Source organism: Argentina silus (assembly GCF_951799395.1).
Source record: "Argentina silus genome assembly, chromosome: 14".
NCBI classification, from domain to species: Eukaryota; Metazoa; Chordata; class Actinopteri; order Argentiniformes; family Argentinidae; genus Argentina; species Argentina silus.
The window spans coordinates 13285667-13304722 of NC_139668.1; the positions used below are offsets into that span (position 1 = coordinate 13285667).

The 19056-nt window shown below is 42.6% G+C and overlaps 2 protein-coding genes across 2 annotated transcripts in view; both read left to right on the forward strand.

The window, feature by feature from the left end:
- The first annotated feature begins 1881 nt into the window (after positions 1 to 1881).
- nek8 (NIMA-related kinase 8) lies at positions 1882 to 14328 on the forward strand. Its single transcript, XM_083684628.1, has 15 exons — positions 1882 to 1955; positions 3077 to 3282; positions 3605 to 3837; positions 4112 to 4243; positions 5022 to 5230; positions 5454 to 5530; positions 5643 to 5827; positions 6030 to 6177; positions 6894 to 6970; positions 7133 to 7250; positions 7525 to 7675; positions 9062 to 9225; positions 9468 to 9620; positions 10524 to 10682; positions 12036 to 14328. The coding sequence occupies exons 1-15, from the start codon at positions 1909 to 1911 to the stop codon at positions 12062 to 12064; spliced, it is 2088 nt and encodes a 695-aa protein (XP_083540754.1). The 5' UTR covers positions 1882 to 1908; the 3' UTR covers positions 12065 to 14328.
- A 267-nt stretch (positions 14329 to 14595) lies between these two features.
- traf4a (tnf receptor-associated factor 4a) overlaps positions 14596 to 19056 on the forward strand; it is a 29936-nt gene continuing 25475 nt past the window's right edge. The window contains exon 1 of the mRNA XM_083684980.1: positions 14596 to 15083. Coding sequence (XP_083541106.1) covers positions 14941 to 15083 — 143 coding nt within the window. The 5' untranslated portion in view covers positions 14596 to 14940. The remainder of the gene's footprint in view (positions 15084 to 19056) is intronic.

Consider the following 19056-nt stretch of genomic DNA (forward strand, 5'->3'; position numbering starts at 1 on the left):
CTGGAACAATGTTGTCTGGAATAAACAGAAACTCATCATTCACAGAAACCAAAGTACTAAATACACCAACTCAAGGAACAGGTTTTGACCTGGCCTTCAGCTACACACCAGAGCTCCTCTGCTTTACTGCTGTCAATAGGCTCATCACACCACTATGACCTCAGCAGATAAGACACCCTCAGCTTTGCCATCTGAGACAATGCTGGAGATAAACCACAGCATGTTGTCTGGGTCAGAGAGTCAGTCAACCTCTTTAACATGAGTCAACACCACCACTAACGAGACACCCTCTCAACATCTGGAAAACAATCTTCTGCAGTGAAAACAGAGATTGCATATCATTGAGACAGGCTTCGGAGAAGAGTGAAGAAGGATAGGTGATGATGACATATTTTCTTTATGTGATTCCTCCACCCATTGTTTAACAATGAGGTCTCAGATGTACTGTATGACTAGTAATGTAGTCTGGGCTGTTCTCACTGAGAAATGCAGGTGCATACCATGGGGTTTATCGCTTGTAGTTTCTGTGTTCACCATGCTACTGATACCTCTCCTGTGCATTCCTGGACATTGACTGTTCCATCTAATGATAGATCAGTTTCTGTATGGTGGTATGAAACGGTCCAAACATAAAGACTAGATGAAAGGTCAACTCTGTCACCGAGCTGGTCCTGGAAGTGTCAGAGAGACAGTGCACGCGTGGTTCAGCGAGGTCAAGTCCAGTCAAACATTGTGCATTTTCACAATGGCTGAATACACTTCACAAGGACAGATACAAAACAGAGGTAAAAACATCATGAGGAAGGCGCTAGGGGAAGTAAAGGTAAAGGCTCAACAAGTTGTGAAACAGATTGTATACTGACAGTAACACATGCTCATGAATACTGACAATATACCTTCATATCAATTACAAACAATTGTTCTTATGGAAACAATTGAAAACATCTGACAGGTGTACTGTAGTTAGTTATCAAAAGAATCACAGGAGCACAAGAAAAACTAAATTACCACTACAACAGTACAACATGGGTACATGCATCATGGCCTATTTATCTCATTCACTTCCGTTGAACGTATAGGCCTGATGTCTGGAACTGCATGTGCTGTTGGGAGATGCAGTATACTCAGAATAAGCATGAGGACATGATTAAAATGATGACAGATAATGTGCAGCCAATACATTACTGATCTACAGTACAGTATAAGTGCACAATTCATTTTGTGTTATTATGCCTTACATTAGAGCAGCTGAGACGGAAGCAGAGAGGATAGGATCTGTGCAGGTGCCTCTTTATCTCAGCCACGGGGAAGGCGCTTCGTAATTACATTCTGTCTAGACACTCTTACCTGCAGTCCTACCTTCGGAACGAAGCCAAGTAGGAGAGACTGTGGGAAGACAAACGCACACAGACAGACACACAGACACACACAGACACACACACTCGTATGATGTGAAGGCGTATTCAATTATACGTAAAACAAACATCCAATGAAATGGACGAATGAATCAAGGATTATGTTATATATCATGGCCATTTGTTGTTGTTGAGTATACAGTCACACTGCATCAGTACATGAGCATAAAGGACTCAGATAAATCTAATAATTTTATAAGCTTCCTGGCATGGTGGTTTTAGCTTGATTAATGGTGTTGATACAGTATAAGAGACGCCGGGTAGCGTCTATCCTTCAGACCATGAAAAACATTCAGTGTTAACAATAATGCTTCATTTTGAATCGAATACTCAAATAAAGTATTCAAATTGCGCGCGTGCGTACCTTTTTGTCTACAAATCGAAAAAATACTTTTTGTCCCTACTTGTGCCCTGTAGGAGCAGGGGAAGTGTTGCCTGGAAACTGCTGTCTGCTGGAAACAACGGTGGGAGTTTGTGCATAGTTTAGCAGGAGATGGAGAAGTATGAAAAAATCAAAGTTGTCGGAAGAGGAGCTTTTGGGTAATCTCCCCAAACTTGTCCATTGAACTACTGGCATTGTAGTCTTGTAAACAACTTGTCCGATGTTTTGTGTCTCGTTGACGAAGCTTGAATTTTAATAGTTAATTGTTCGCAACTTGTCTTCTCTTTTTTCCAAATGACCTGCATGTTCGGTTTTTTAAAAGCACGGAGCAGCGCGCCTTTAGCTGCACACCTATTATTCAACATTGTGTCGAGCATGTCTTTAAAGGAATACTACACTCCAGGAACAAATTCCTGTGAATTGTGTGGTTCTATGATCAGAGAATGAGAAAGTGTGTTGTTTTGCGGTAATCTAAGTGGCCAGTCATGAAATCATCAATTTGTACCATGAAACATGACTACGCTATAGACCCTCAAGGAGTGACGTTTCACAGTGGCCACACCCCTCTAATTGGCTACGGAACTGCGGTTTCCAGTGGGGTTTTCCAATGCTAACTATAATGCAGGTGATTGATGGTGACAGGTAACTATTTTGACAATGACACCCCAAACCCATGAAAAGGTTTACTGAATGCTAAAAATAACAACAACAGCGAATGTCAAAAATGGCCAACAGTAAGCTATTTGTAGTGGGGTCAATTGGGAAACTTCCGTACCCGAGTAGAGGGGCGTGGCTTCAGATTTCCGTGATTTGAAAACTTCCACCGTGAGATTATAATGCAGTGCAGTCATTCATGCCTACACACAGGGAACCTACATGGATGGGAAAAAGGATTACTCTTGTAGCCTTCTCTTAAATTCAAAGAAGTGATGTTTTTATAGTAGGCTAGTCTATGCTTGCCCCCGTATATGTGCATCTACATGCCATAGGCCTACATTGTCATACTACACTACTGCTAGTAGTAGTATACAGACCAGTGAGTAGCCTATACACCAAACACACATATACCTGTCTTCCCGGATTACCCACTCTACTTTTGTATTTTCTTCACTTTTTGTGTTGGCTTCATTAGTTTCCTTTTATTTTCTTCGGTGTACTGTATTGTAAATTGTACGTCAATGATTATATTTGTCTTGGAAGATTAGCCTAATGATGGGCTTTATAAGAGCTAAACAACAACAACCTCACCCTGTTCTTTTATCTCTTCATATGTGGTTAGGATAGTGCACCTCTGTCGTCGTCGCAGCGACGGGGCCTTTCTCATCTTGAAGGAGATCCCGGTGGAGCAGATGTCGCGTGACGAGCGCCTCGCGGCTCAGAACGAGTGTCAGGTGCTGAAGCTGCTGAACCACCCCAACATCATCGAGTACTATGAAAACTTCCTGGAGGACAAGGCACTCATGATCGCTATGGAGTATGCACCAGGTACTCTACGACGCCATCACATCACCCTCCTTTTGTTCGTTATATAACACTTAATGCATATGTTGTTCCCAAGGTCTGATGTCATAGGGCATCACATATGTTTGAATTTCCTGGAGGACAAGGCACTCATGATCGCTATGGATCTTCTTTTTTTTTTTTTATTATATATGTTTTTAGGCCATTTCTGCTTTATTGGGATAGAGACAGTAGAGATTGACAGGAAGGATGGGTGAGAGAGAGGAGCGATCCCTCCCTGTTACATTACAAAGAACTAAGCAGTCAAAGACGTTGACAGTATTGTTCTCTTGCTTGCTTCCTTAAGGTGGAACCCTGGCAGAGTACATCCAGAAGCGCTGTAACTCCCTACTAGACGAGGACACCATCCTGCACTTTTTCGTACAGATCCTGCTGGCCCTCTATCATGTGCACAACAAGCTTATCCTACACAGGGACCTCAAGACTCAGAATATTCTGCTTGACAAGCATCAAATGATTGTCAAAATCGGTGATTTTGGAATCTCCAAAATCCTTGTTAGCAAGAGCAAGGCCTACACTGTAAGTAGGTCATCTGACCTGACTACCCACGGATGGACGCTAGACTTTCTAACACATTTATAAGCCATACATTTGGCATTCATAAGCAATACGTACACATTTACAGTATTAAAAGTTAATGTCTTAAGTTCACACAATACTATGTCAATCTGCGGTTGTTGACATAAGTATTTTATAATTGTGTACAGTGTGTATGGTTGACGCATGTGTTATAAAGTCCTTAAATTGGTTCCTTTCAAATCAAGTGTTACCATTCTGTCTTGATCCCATTTAGGTGGTGGGGACCCCGTGCTACATCTCCCCTGAGCTGTGCGAGGGCAAGCCGTACAACCAGAAGAGTGACATCTGGGCCCTGGGCTGTGTGCTCTATGAGCTAGCAAGTCTCAAGAGAGCCTTCGAGGCTGCTGTACGTAAAACATAGGTTATTAACATAGGTTATTAACATAGGTTATTCAAAAAAAAATAGGGTTCTTCGCTCCCCCTGTAGGAGAACTCTTTGAAAAACCTTTTTTGGTGCCATGTTAAACCCTGTCCACAGAGTAGGTTTAACTAAGCTCATGAGGCATTTATGTGATGGAGGTAATATTGTTCAAGAATGAATGGCCATCATTAAATTAAAAGTCCTCAAATGGATGTAGCAATCTCAGATTGCCCCTTTTATAGGAGTGTCTGTTGGAAAGCTGCCACAAAATTCAGTTCGAAGTTCAGTTCGAAGGTCCAAACAACAACATCCTTAATAATAATATACAGCCCGAAATGGACTTGCAGTGTCGGACATTTTAGAAAGTGCTTTTCTGTGTCAAAACTGCCTTGGTAAATGAAATATTTATTTTAAGGGATCTCATTCCCTGATCGCTACCTATTAAACATAGTCCTTAGAAAGCTTTTCGAAAACTTGAATGTTACATATTTCACCTTTTAAAGAAAAGAAGATACATTTTAAATAAATGATATACAGCCCTTGATAGCTTGAAAACATGGTTAAAGCTACCATTTTGGTCTAATGGATGCTGGTTACATTTCTCCAGCCCCACCCCTCAGCTGTTTACCCCAAAAAGTGGCGGGGAGAACGCTTTGTTATTGTTTGAATCCCAGATTTCCCCTTAAAATGTTGTTAAATGCGTTTGTGTTGGGTTCAGTCTTCTATCTTCTTCTTCACCTCTTCACTTCCTCTTGTTTTCCAGAACCTACCTGCCCTAGTTCTGAAGATCATGAGTGGTACCTTTGCCCCAATTTCAGATCGATACAGCCCAGAGCTTCGGCAGCTCATCCTCAACATGCTCAACCTGGACCCATCCAAACGGCCCCAGCTCAACGAGATTATGGCCCACCCTATATGTATTAGACCCCTGCTTAATCTCTACACGGATATAGGCAATGTCAAAATGCGCAGGTACCTGCAATGCCAAAAAATGATAAATAATATATTAATGTAGGTAAGATGAAAAATGTTTATCAGAGTTTTCCATTGATTATTTGAAATGCAGATATGTATGTTAATCCTTGAAGTTCTCTACGCATGTTTACGTTTTTTCAAGCTCTTTAGAACCTTTTGAAATGATGAGGGGCTGTGGAATAAGACAATTGATCAGATTGTTTCGATTTTTTGGGTCCAGAATTGAAAAACCACTGTCAACTCTTCAGCCAGGCCATGGTAGACCAGGAGGGAGAGTAACTGGCACCAGATCCAGAGGTTAGCAACATTATACGTACCACCTACAGTATATCCTTGATTGAACCTGTTCTGGCATGATCAACACATGGAGTACCACAGCATTAAACCATGGGCTATGCACTTGTTCCAGATGGACTGATGGGCATGGGGACAGGGAAGGTGCATTCCATTCCCCTGTCGTCTGTGTACACATGGGGCAGTGGCATCTCAGCACCCCTGCGTCTGCCCATGCTCAACACTGAGGTGCTGCAGGTGTCACTGGGACGCACTCAGAAGATGGGCGTCACCAAATCAGGCCGACTCATCACCTGGGAGGTCAGATGATGTTCATCTCTCTATCTCTTTACCTGACTGTTTGGATTAGACTTCGCATCCTCACTGGTCAAATGACCTTTAACCATATGTTAGTGTTATATACTGTATATAGATACAATGATATATAGATCTCTAGACCATCTATGATTCTATCAGTGGTATTCACATTTCTTAATCACTTTCTAATGACGTGCTCTGCTAGGCTCCGTCGGTGGGGTCTGGGGAGCCCAGTCTGCCCGGCGCCGTGGAGCAGCTGCAGCCCCTCTTCATCTCTCGCTTCCTGGAGGGCCAGTCTGGTGTCACCATTAAGTCTGTGTCATGTGGGGACCTCTTCACCACCTGTATGACAGGTAGGTCATTTCACAGCATCAGGGAGGTACAGTAGCAGTGGGAATGCACCTTTTATTAATGTTGGATATGCGTTTTACAACCTTTTGTGAAAATGTGTGGTTTTATTGTCCGCATTTACGTTCTGCATTTTCAACTAGGTATACTTACCTTTTTATGTACCTACTACATCCCCGGACAGCATCCTTGTCACATCCGCCTCAGTGGGGACGTTTGGTGCAGGAAATCAATACGTATTCAATGTTTTTGCCTTACACACTGCATTTACAGTGTCGCCATAAAGCACTGGAGCCAGCACGCGAATGAAACCCATGCATTTGAAAGTGTGGATGTTCAGTAATCGCCTTTTTTTTACTGCACTTCTGACAAGAAAGCATTCATCATTGTTTGTCTTCCCTGCAAAATCTAATCTCCTCTCTGCTGCCTTGGCATTACGGAGGTACACTTTCTCTGGAGCTCAAATGCTAATACACCGTTAGTCACAGTCGCCTTGAGGGAACTGTCGTTGGTCCACCACCAACAGCTGATAACACAGGATTAAAGGACCTCTCTCCCAGCTCAATTGCTTCTCCCTCATTGCCACTTATCACTGTGGTAGAGCAGATTAGTATTCCCTTGTTAGGGATTAAAAATGTTCTGTTGGCCCACATCATGATATGCCCCCATGCCCATCAACTAATATTCCCAGTAATCTCCTCTGTTTATTTTCAATTTACAGACCGAGGCATTATCATGACATTTGGAAGTGGAAGCAATGGCTGTCTCGGGCATGGGAACTTTAATGACGTAACACAGGTAAATGTTTACTTTTTGTCTTGTTTTAGATAGTTCATAGTGCTTGTTAACTGGGGTTATTGCAGTGATACAGTAGGTTTTGGTTGTGACAATTAATTAATTGATTATTATTGTAAAGCCTTGTGACAAGCTTGACATCTCACTGTTTATCTACATGCCTAGCCCAAGATTGTGGAGGCCCTACTTGGGTATGAGCTGGTCCAGGTGTCATGTGGGGCATCCCATGTGCTTGCTGTGACCAATGAGAGAGAGGTTTTCTCCTGGGGAAGAGGAGACAATGGTAACAAAAAAACTTATTTTTCATTGGCTGATACTGCAAGTAAGTGTTGCCTTGATTAATTGTGTCCTCGGGGTGGGGGGGCGGGTGGGCGGGGGACACACACAAGGAAAAGGTGGAGGACACAAGGAATTGAGAGAAAACCCCATCATGTGTCACTCTCTGTGTTCTTGATTTATGACAGCCGTCCCTACGGGAGACCATGGCATTCTGGTGAATCGTTCCTAATTTGTGCCCCCTCATGTTCCCTGCCTGTCTCTGTTCCTCTCTGTGACAGGTCGTCTGGGGCTCGGCACCCAGGACTCCCACAACTCTCCTCAGCAAGTGTGTGTTCCAGTGGAGTTCGAGGCCCACAGGGTGCTGTGTGGGGTGGATTGCTCCATGATTATCAGCACCCAGCACAACATTGTAGCCTGTGGCAGCAACAAGTAAAGCAACTTTTGGTCACACTTTATTTGGATAGTCCCCTATAGATGATCTACAGTTGCAAATGATCAACAAACTATCAACTGTAACTCTGTTGGTATGCAACAGCTTGCTACGGTTACACTTACGGTTACATTTATGGTTAGAGTAAGGGTTAAGCTTAGGGTTAGGGCTAGGGTTAGGTTTTGGGTTAAGATAAGGGTTGAGGTTAGGATTAGTGGATAGTTAGTTGGAATGTTGTTGACAGTTACTGTAGTTGAACATCTACAACCATCTTATTGGGATCCAAATAAACCCATGTTACCCAACTTTCCTGGGTTCCTCAGCAGAGCTTTAGGGTGTCAAAAATGATATACTGTACAACTGAACCAGGAAGCAAGTATCTGTTTTCACTATTAGAAGCTACAGTACATCTACAAACCAGTCCACATCAGCGGTCGATTTTGTCTTCCAAATGTGTGCTCATGTGCTCTAGCCTAAATACCCATTTGTGCATTCATTAGTGTGAAGTCTCCCCCGGACTGAGTCATGACATAATTGATACTTTCATTCATTGCACAGCCATTCCACAGAGGTTAGATTTAATGCAAGTGATCCTTTTAAGTAACAACACACAAAAGTGTAAAGCTAACATTAAGATAAAACACGCCTTGGTTTCCACTGTGCTGACACCCGGCTTAAGCACCACCAGCGTCACATGTCATTAACATATTTTGTTATGTTAAAGCATGGCATTCTCCTCAAGGCCAAGACCCAGTGAGACAGCATTCCCTCACGATGACTCTCTGTAATTCCTTGTTAACCCTTTGTTCTCCAGCCTCGCAGGCAGGATATAGAGTTGTGTGGTAGTGAGGCTAAGAGGAATGAGCACACGACAGGACAGAGTCTAGTGCCAAGTGGAGACAGACAACACTGCCAAGATACCTGTGGTTAAGCTACTTCCTGCTTTCTCTTTTTTTCTTCTTTTTTTTTTTTTACACTCATTCACTTATTCACCAACTTCTTCTTACTGCAGCACTCAGAGCAGGAAACTCCACCTCATAATTTTGTTATAAGTCATTGAATTTCCCCCCCTCAAGTGTTCTTTAGATAAGGGGCCTGATAACATGGCTTTGTAAACGAGGGGATCTTGCGTTTAATCACTATAGATGTTTGTTGATATGAATCACATGAGGCTGTCCTATTTACTGAAACGTTTCAATAAAATTGTCTTTGTGATTTTTGTAATTGTAAAAAGTTCTGGTTGTCAGCTGTGCAATATTTCCTATGGCAAAACGTAATAAAGTGTTTATTTATTATACATTATTCTTAGATTAAAACAGTTGGAACTTTTTGAAATTTGATAGAAAATCTATTGACTGATTGAAGCTCTGATTCTGCTTGGTTAGGTTCAACAAGATGGGGTTGGATAAGATCGGCGCGGAGGATGAGCCACCCCCCTGTGAACAGGTTGAAGAAATCCACTCTTTCAGTCCTGTCCAATCAGCACCGCTGAATGTGGACAAGATTGTTTACATTGACATTGGAACGGCCCACTCTGTAGCTGTCACAGGTGAGATTCTCTCTCCAATGCAGTGCCCTACATACTGTACCACCATACAGTTGCTTTAACCTGCAAAACACAATATCTTCCACTCCGTTTTCATGCTTAAACAATAAAACATTGATACTGCCGTTGTCATGGGGATGGTTGTGCTTCACATACAGTACAGGGTTCTATTCCCCCCAGAGCCATAGATATACATGTGGCTCTTTCTATACTGTAGCTCTGATTCCCCTGTGTCGTGTGTCCAGAAAAGGGTCAGTGCTTTACTTTCGGCAGTAACCAGCATGGGCAGCTTGGCTGTAGCTCCCGCCGGACGAGTCGTGTACCATACGCGGTGCCAGGGTTACAGGGCATCACCATGGCGGCCTGTGGGGACGCCTTCACCTTGGCCATTGGGGCAGGTGAGCAGACAGCAGTCACTGGAATAACGTTTTAAGTGATGTGATTTGTTTTGGATGTACTTTACCTTTTTGGGTTACATTGCTTTCAGTGTACTAATGCTTTCAAGGTCCAGTATGTAGATTTGAGCTTTAAAATAGTGTTCAATGGCCATAAGTTGGTAGTGATCGAGGAGTGAGATTGCATGATAAAGAATGTTCAGTGGAGAGAGCTGTTTTAGTCCAGACAAAGCACTTTCTAAAATCTGGTGTTGTGGTCGAGCACCGGCCCTTTCGTACTATTTGTATGTTTTGTTTGTTTACATGGATATGTACTGTACACATTTACCGCTATTACAAAGCATTTTAACATTTTCAGTGTTGCCAAAGTGGACAGCAAGGCGCAAAAGTATATGCTACATCTTTGCGGTCTTCATTATGTAACAGATGTGTCAGACTGACATTCAAAGTGTAGAGTAGCAGTGGGTGAGACAATGAATGTCAGAATGTGTCAAGGATCAGCTCTACCTCCCATTGGGAGACAGCAGGCAGTCCCTGTCTCCTCTGCAGAAGCTCATTGTTCAAAGCTTCAAAAAACTTTGTTGAGCTTGGCCATTATGCTGCCAAAGCAGGAGAGCAGGGTCGGAGCCGATTCAGTTTCAGTTCACTCAATTCAAAAAGTGATTTGAATAAACAATTCAATAATGGAAAAAACAAACATTTGCTTTACCTTTTTTCCATTTATTGAATTTAAATGAAATGAAAAGAAATGCCCATAATTTCAATGATGTCACTTACTTCCTGAATTGACTGAATTGAACTGACCTCAACCCTGCAGTTAAGGATTGTGTGGGTTAATGAATTTTGTCCTGGGAATGTGGTGAAGAATTGGTTAACTGCACTCTTCACCTACCTGTCTTTCTATAGAGGGAGAGGTGTATACCTGGGGGAAGGGGGCCCGCGGCCGCCTCGGAAGGAAAGAGGAGGATTCTGGCATACCGAAGGCAGTGCAGCTCGACGAAAGCCACCCCTTCACCGTGACGTCAGTGGCCTGTTGTCATGGCAACACCCTGCTGGCAGTGAAACGTAATAGTTTTAGATATTACTTTTTTGTTAACAAATGCTGTGAAATCACAGTGCCCGTGTTGAAATCTAACAGCAGTCACTAATCCCCCAAATGAAAGAAAAGTGAAACTCGAGAAGCTCCCCACTGATGATGGTGACAGAGCAGCGTGTCTCCCCGGGCAAAGCCTGAAAGAGCCTATTTGTAAAAAGCTTGACAATTAACCCCACAATGCAGATTTGTCTGTCGCTTTCTCTCTCTCAGTCCATTCAGAGGTAGCTGTACCCCATCTCTCACTCATTGTATCCCCATAGCCTGGGGGCCTCTAGTAACTAATGACTAAGATGTAACAGTGCCTAATTAACTTGGGATGAGGCAGTCTGTTGTGCTCAGCTCTCTGCAACCAATCAAATGGGCAACAGGGGCTTCCTTGTCATGTTTCACTTGTTAGGCATTGGGGATGTGTGTGCTGGGGCTGCTACATCTGTAAACTTGAATGAATGAAACTAGTGTCTGAAACAGCCATCTTTAGTCTCTTCAACAAGGACAGGGTTTGTAAGTCTGCATGTATCCATGTCCTACAGTAATAATCGTTCACTCAGAAACTTCACTATCGTCTTTCTCTGCATTTTCCTATTGATTACATGTAATGAGAATTGTTCCCCCCCGACTAGTCAGAAGAGAAGGCCTTTCAGTCGATGATCTCAATTGGAAGCTGTGTCATTCCTCTGCTTTAAAACAATATATATTGAAATGAGAGATGGATTAGAGTTTACCCGCCCCCCCCCCTCCTCACCGCCCTTTTTAAAATAGATGCAGATTTAGGAAAGATTAAATTGCAGTGAAATGTAATCAGTAAGAGAGTGGTCTGTAATCCTTGGGAGAGACCCAAGTACAGTGCTGCTCTCGTGTGCTTATGACCTGTAGCTTTCTAGAAGACAGGGACCTAAAAACCAACATGGAAGCTAGGTCATTTCCATACCACTTTTATTGAGTTTTTATTGAAACAGGTTTTATGAAACGTTCATAAACCCCTCATAAAGCCCTACATACTGTAGATATCTCATGAATTTTTCATGAGAACATTCATACTATCTCAAGGGTGTTATAACAGGTCCTGGCATTTGGCACTTTGCCAGATGTGGCTGACCCTCTATTGTGGCTAATATTTATGTAGCATAACATTTGCTTATACATGATTGCATGAAGCATCTATGTAGGCCCTGTGAAGGGTTTATGAAGACTTCAGAGGATTTGAGTCCCCTTGTAGTAACAGTTAATATGCATTTGTTGTGTAAGACGGTATATTCTTGTCTTTGGTGCTGCTGTAAGTGATATGTCGATGCCTTATCCGATTACTGTTCTCTCTTTCTCAGCTCTGCTGGAGGAGCCCGTCCCTAGATGATGCAGCTCTGAACATCTCCCTGCACCCCCTCAGTGGCTGTCATAAGAGACAGGACAACTATCCTCTGAATAACCCTGAGGCCCATCCTCAGAAGAGTTGGACGATTCCCACTCAGACTGCAGCTGATCCTGCAGAATCCCAGCTGAATTGACCCACTCAAGTCCCTATCCTCTAGATAGGTAAACTTGTACAGATATAAATTGCGGTGCCAGGATATTGGCACATTTTACTGATCATATGCAAAAAAGGTCTGAGTAAGTTGCTATTGAAATTCCTAAGCTTGCATACTGTAGATAGCTAGAATGTTCCGCTGAAATCTTTGCAGTCAGTTAGCAGCAAGCCATTGGGGAGCTGTCATGCGGTAAGGTTTTGTCCTCTCACACAAGCAAGGTTAGCATGATAAAAAACACACTCCCAGGAAGCCAAACTGGTTTTGTAGGTGTATTGACCCAGTATTGAGTGAGGCGAAACAATGTGTTGACAAAAGGACAGCCACTCGTTTATGGCTGCCACTCCAGTGTTACCAATTCATCCGTTAAAAGAAGGCAGCTAGAACACTTGAAATCTTAAGCGCATTATCAGTGGCGCTTTTGTGGTTTTTGGATTAATCCTCAAATGGATTAGTAACACTTGTGTTCGCTCACAGTAACAGATGGTTAGTTTAGTTACACAGTGATAGTTGGTGCTTTTACAGTGAATGGTGTTGTGTTGGTCCAGTTTCTTTTGGACAGAATATAAACTACTGAGATGTTTGGCTGACATTTTTTCAGTGAGATTGTGAGTTGATTGTGTAAAACAAAAAGTGTCCCTGTAAGGCTATATTGACTAAAGGAAGGAGTCAGCTATCACAAACAAGTTCCTGAAATAACCAGTAGTTGAATTTGACACAGACTACTTATGCAGATTTTTGTATTGTTGCTCACACCTACCAAATGAAGCTTCACTTTGGCTTGAGTCTTTTGATGTAACTGCATTTATCCTGTGCTTTTTTTTATATTAACCTCAAGCCAGTGCCAGATCTTGAGAGTTCTGCTACGCTGAATACAATTCAAAGACATAGACACCTCTTAACCTTCAGGTGTGCATCATTATTTTAACACAGACTGTGTGAGAGACATCTTAAATATTGACTCTTGAGCTGTGTGTGTCAGTCTGGACAGCATCCAAACAGGCTGGGATAATAAGTACTCTAGACAAAGGAAAATCAATCTGTAGTAGGCTACTTACAGTACGCTGATCCTGTCCAGAATCAACCTCTAACATCTATCCCAGACACTTGTGTGGATCTGAATAGATTGGGTAGGTACAAGCAAGGCCTTGCCCTCTGATAAACTAGGTGGAATCTTAATCCTTTCAGATCTACACAACTGCCTCGGTGGTAGGGCCACTAGCATCCATGGTTACGACTTCCAACAAGGTTATGACCTCTAAGTGTTGGGGTATTTGTGATTACATTTATGTTTCTTTTTTTTTTACATTTTGTAAGTGATATGAACGTAATAGCCTACATATTATCACTCACAGTGCAATATAGCCAATCTGTCAGAATAACCCTTTTTATTTGACTGTTATGTGCTATGAAACGGGTGCTAGATCCAATTTCCCACATTATTTTTAGGATTATTATTATTTTTATTTTTTTACCGAAGCCACTATTACAAGGCACAGTGGCCAAACATGATTATCCATCCTTGGTTGTTTGATGCTACAAATAAAGCAGAACAAAATCATTGTGTTCGAGTATGATATAAGTAAGTAGCCTAGCCTAATTACACTTCACTGCCTGCCTGCCTGCCTTTCGTTTATGTGTTATTAACCATTTTAGAAATATCTTAAAATGAGCGGGAATGGTACTTGTTTGGTACCCCCCCCCCCCCCCCCCCCCCCATGTGCATGCGCGATGATGTAATCCGAAGCAATGATATGTATGAGAACCTTCATTAAACGTGGATGACACAATTATAAAGAACAACTTAAGCTATTTGGTATGACTTCTTATCGAAGCCTCATATTATTCTTAAAGGTTATTTTAGAAATTTACAGTTAAAAAAAATATTCTTATTTATTGTGCTCTTGTTTGTCTGGTTTACCACCAGAGGGCACCTGAAGGCCCAATTAGACAATCATGTCGACGGGGCCAATTGATCCAAGTGTTTTCAAGATTTTCCAAGCAGATTTTGTGTAAATATGCTTAGATTATGTATTTTTATTTGTATGAATCCTTAATACTCTGGCTACTGTTTATGTTTTCTGTCTTTATACATTGAAAATAAATATAGCTTCATGAGGTATGAGGTTTTCTTGCATTATTTCTAATAGATTACATCGCATCGTTCATTTTAGATAGACTCCTCATAAGAGACCTGAATAAAACAGTCGCCAAATAAATCAAATAAGTAAAGGAGATCGATCTGGAGGACAGAGAAACTGCGATTGGGGATCTCACATTCGGCTCCTCCCGAATAGGCGGGGCTAGGTATACCTAAACAGATGGGATGAAAAAAGCATTGTGTTCAATCTGTCAGTGAAGGCTCTACCCGGAGAGGGAATCGTGTGTTGAAATATTTCCTCGTTTTAGACCGAGTCGGAGATTTGTCAGAAGAATCTGGTGGTGACAGGTTTTGATACAGTAACGTTTGGACTGTCGAGGCTTCCTTTGTTTCCATGCACTCCAGCACCCGGTTGCTGGAGAGACGAAATTGAATCGGTCAATACAACCGTCTCGCAAACCGATCTGTCGCTGGCGAAGGGACTTGATCGTCGAAGACTGACGGCCATCAGTAGACAACAGCGGCCGTAGGCCCTATACCCAAAATTACATTGGACAGAGGCGAAGAGAGATTTGTACCCAGTGTAATTCTACGAATCCTGCAGCAATGCCGGGTTTTGATTACAAGTTTCTGGAGAAACCAAAGAGACGGTTTCAATGTCCCTTATGCAGTAAAGCAATGCGCGAGCCTGTTCAAGTTTCTACGTGTGGCCACCGATTTTGTGACACCTGTCTACAAGAATTTCTAAGGTAGGCCGTGTGTGTGTGTGTGTGTGTGTGTGTGTGTGTGTGTGTGTGTGTGTGTGTGTGTGTGTGTGTGTGACAGAGAGAGAGAGTGACAGAGAGAGAGTGTAAAAGAAACAGAGAAACAGAAGGTGAGAGCCCCTCGTAGGAACTAGGTTACTACTATAATCATGTCAAGTTTCGATAGAGCAACGGTGAGGATCCTGTAAAGGTTACGGTAGGGGTGCGTGCCCATTTCCAGTCCAGGCCCTCACAGGTAAAAGGGAGTGGTGACAGACCATGCAGTCTAGGCTGTATGTAGACTACTTATCTACAGTGCTTTAGATGTATTTGAAAGTTTTTCTATTTAACTACTGGTACAGTAGTAACAGTGTAATGCATTCTCAATCTAATACCTTTATTAGGCTGAGTTGAGTTTTCTTTTTAATGCAGGAAGATTTTTTTGTGTGTGATATGCCACTACAGCCATAGTGCATTCATGTTTAGTGTGTGTGTGTGTGTGTGTGTTTTCACCCAGGCAGAGGGGACCCTACACTCTATGCTGTCTGTCTTTTTGCCCTGAGGCTGTGGCTGGGTTTTGGGGTCAGGGGGAGGATGGGTGCTAGGGCCAGTGGGGCTGCCTATATGAGATTAGACTCTATACACACACACACACACCCAGACACACTCATTAGAAAGGTTCCTCTATTGGAATCAGGGCACCAGGGTTCTGAGAGTCTGACGGACCCTTCACTCAGAGGTCATATGTGTCCCCTACCACATTCCCTGTTGATGCATATGGTTGTGATATTTAAGGGTGGCCTATTCTGTGTGTTGTAACAGAAAACAGGGATTTTTTTTTTGGTTTGCGTTTTTGCTTTATACTGTATATATAGCCTTGGCAGAAACCTAATATGTAACTCTCAGACAATGAATATGACAATATTGGCCTATTTCAGTTTTTCGTAGTTTCAGTTCCTCTTGCTGTTGAGAACATGTTAACTACATGTTAACCACACTATTGCCATGGTCGTCTTATCTGATCCTCCACACATATTAAGACAATTTAGGAATGGCTTGTACATTACACCACCCCAGCTGCATACTGTAAATTTGGCTTATGCTGTGTGTCAACCAGATAAGAGCTCTACTCTCATGACAGGTATGCAAAGCTAGTTTGACCTCCGGCGAAAATAGACTTGCTGTTGTTTCATGTTTCTTTACCTTATTCTATACCATGTCTTTTCAAAGCAGAAAAAAACATAGTATACTCTACTTTATGTTTAAACTTCAAGGCACTTTTGATAATCACTATTTGATCATTTTAGTGTCATGTACCTTGTGAAATGTGCACACCAGTTTTCCAAATATATTGTATCAAGGTTACAGCTTTAATGAGAGAAATAGAGAAAAGCAGAGTGGAAGAGTGAGAGATCATTGCCTTTCGCCCGCGGCTTTGTGTCTGCCTCATCATAGGATTGCCTGTGTCTGTGTAAGGCAAATTGGCTACGTCTGTATAAGGCAAATTCCTTATTCTTCACATCCCACCCAATACCCCCTTTCTTTAAACATGAAAAGCAGTTTGAATTGAGAATATTGATTGTTCAACAGGACAAAAAAAAAAAAGACGACTCAAGACGACAAAAAAAATAAAAAAAATCAGAATGATTTGTCAGTCAATTGTGTTCTAAAGACATCGTGACAACCAGACAGTGTCAACGAGAACAATCATTGGAAACTCATGTAGAGTTCTATGTACAGTACTAGTGTTACTATTAGTTATATTTAGAGTTAATGGGGGGTTGATTGCAGTATGACACATGTTACGAACGCGTTTGTAGACCAGAGTGAGTCAGAATATGGGGGCAGACAGTAGTCCCTGTCTTTGAAACATTTCTATTGTGATGTTTGACACCCTCATCTGATTGTTGACGTTAGAGTTGACGAGTTCACGATGTGTTTCCATTGGCTTCATGAGTGAATTGGACCAACTGAGAGCGTAGACAGTTCAGCACCCAGGGATTGCACCAATGACAGTGTGGAAAGTTCCGATGTGAGCACATTGTGTGCAGAGTGGATCCCCTCCCATCGTTGGAGAACACATCAGTCCAGGCTTGCCGGCCTACTACTCTCACATCAACAGTTCTGCCTGCTCCCTGCATGTACCACTATTTTGCAACAAGTCTCCTGGATAAAAAAAAAAAAAAAAAAAAGGATATGATGAGTGTGACTTGGAAGCATGAATCATCTAACTGAAATGTCATATACTTGGTATTGTTTGTTAGCATGGCTACATTTGAGCTGTTTTCTAAGAAATATCTCATCTTTATCTGAATGCAATCTCTCATCTTCAACTTTGCACACAATTGAATCAGTTTTAAAAAGTCATCAAACAATCCCTGTGGCTTCTCCCGGAAGACCCCACTCCTAGTTTCGTGGAAACAAACAAGTGGAGTGTTTTGCAGAATCATGCGTTTGCGACGAAATAGTGGCGTGCGCCCGCCTGTCAGTCATTCCGTCAGTGTGTTAGCATGTGACGCTAATGGGCTGTGTTTCCGCTCAGAGAGGAATGTGTATACAAAAGCCTCTCAGGAGACTCACCCAGCTACAGATCTGAGAGAGAGTCATGGGGTAGAGCAGCCCAACCCTATCACTCCTGCAACCAACGTTGCTTTACTTTACTCAACTTTACTTAGAGGGATGCAGTCTGTAGTCACATCTTCTCCTCCATGGGTTAAGAATCATATTGTCTTAAACCGCTTTCCTCAGCCTCAGAGGCTTTTTACTCCTGCAATCAAGCGTGAGTCACATGCCTCAGCCGTGCGTACTGGTGGGGCCAACCCTCATCATAAGTAGGGGCAATTAGCTCAATGCCACATTGGCAAAGAAGAACAAACACTCAAATGGTATTAAAAAACGAAAGCAAATTCTCCCCATGTTCCAGGACTGAAAATGCGCTTACGACCATTCCTTACCCCACACATGGCGTTGTTGGTTCATAGAGTGATAAATCTTGGGTTGGTGTCTTCGAGCCAAAGCAGTGTCAAACACACACACACACACACACACACACACACACACACACACACACACAGAGGCTACTATGCTGTCTCTGTTGGAATGATACAGTGCTCTGGTCTGGCCTTGACAGGGTTGTAATTGGTTTGTTCTGCTCCATAACGTCTTCCTGGGTCTCAACACTGTAGCACTGTAACTTTGACTTCCTCAAGGGTGCTGAGATCACAGTCTAATATGGGAATCATCCATTGGGTGATTACTCATTCCCATTCATAGGACAGACCAGGAAGTGTGTGTTTGAGTGTTTGGTAGCCCATGATGATGATTAATTTAGCATTGACTTTCAGTATCACTCTATGAGTTGTGCTGATGAAGATTTGCTGTTCTGCTGATGCAGGCTGTAGTCATATCTTCTCCTCCCTTGTCTTTATGGGAATTCACTCTCCCACACCCTTAACAACACTGAAGTCCTTTGATGCAGTATCATCACCAGTGCTCCTACCACCATCTCCACCTCCGTTCTCTCTACCTCCCATATCCCCCCCCCCACCGCCCCCATTTCTTCCGCTGTCTTGGCGAGAGATTTTGCTGCAAGCGCACAAAGAGCTTATTGCAAAGGAGGGACGAGTTTAGAGGGAGAAAAAGGATGATTGATGCAGTTTGGAATGACTCAGAGATAGAGAGGGGTCAGGCTTTCGTCCGTCAGGGGAATCTGGGTGAGCGGCATTTGTCTCCATTAAAAGGTAGGTGAATTAACTGCTGTCCATTGTGTGTGCGATTGATTGGGGAACGCAGAATAGAGACACTTTGGCCAGTAAGATAGCAAGTGTCTCTTAAAAGAGTAAATGGGGTCAGGAAACACTGGTGCCCAGTGCTGTGTGTGAGCCAGGCACACTATGACAGCTGGGCTTTTGTGTGTGTGTGTGTGTGTTGTGTGTGTTGTGTGTGTGTTTGTTTGTGTTTTTGTGTGTGTGTCAGTGAA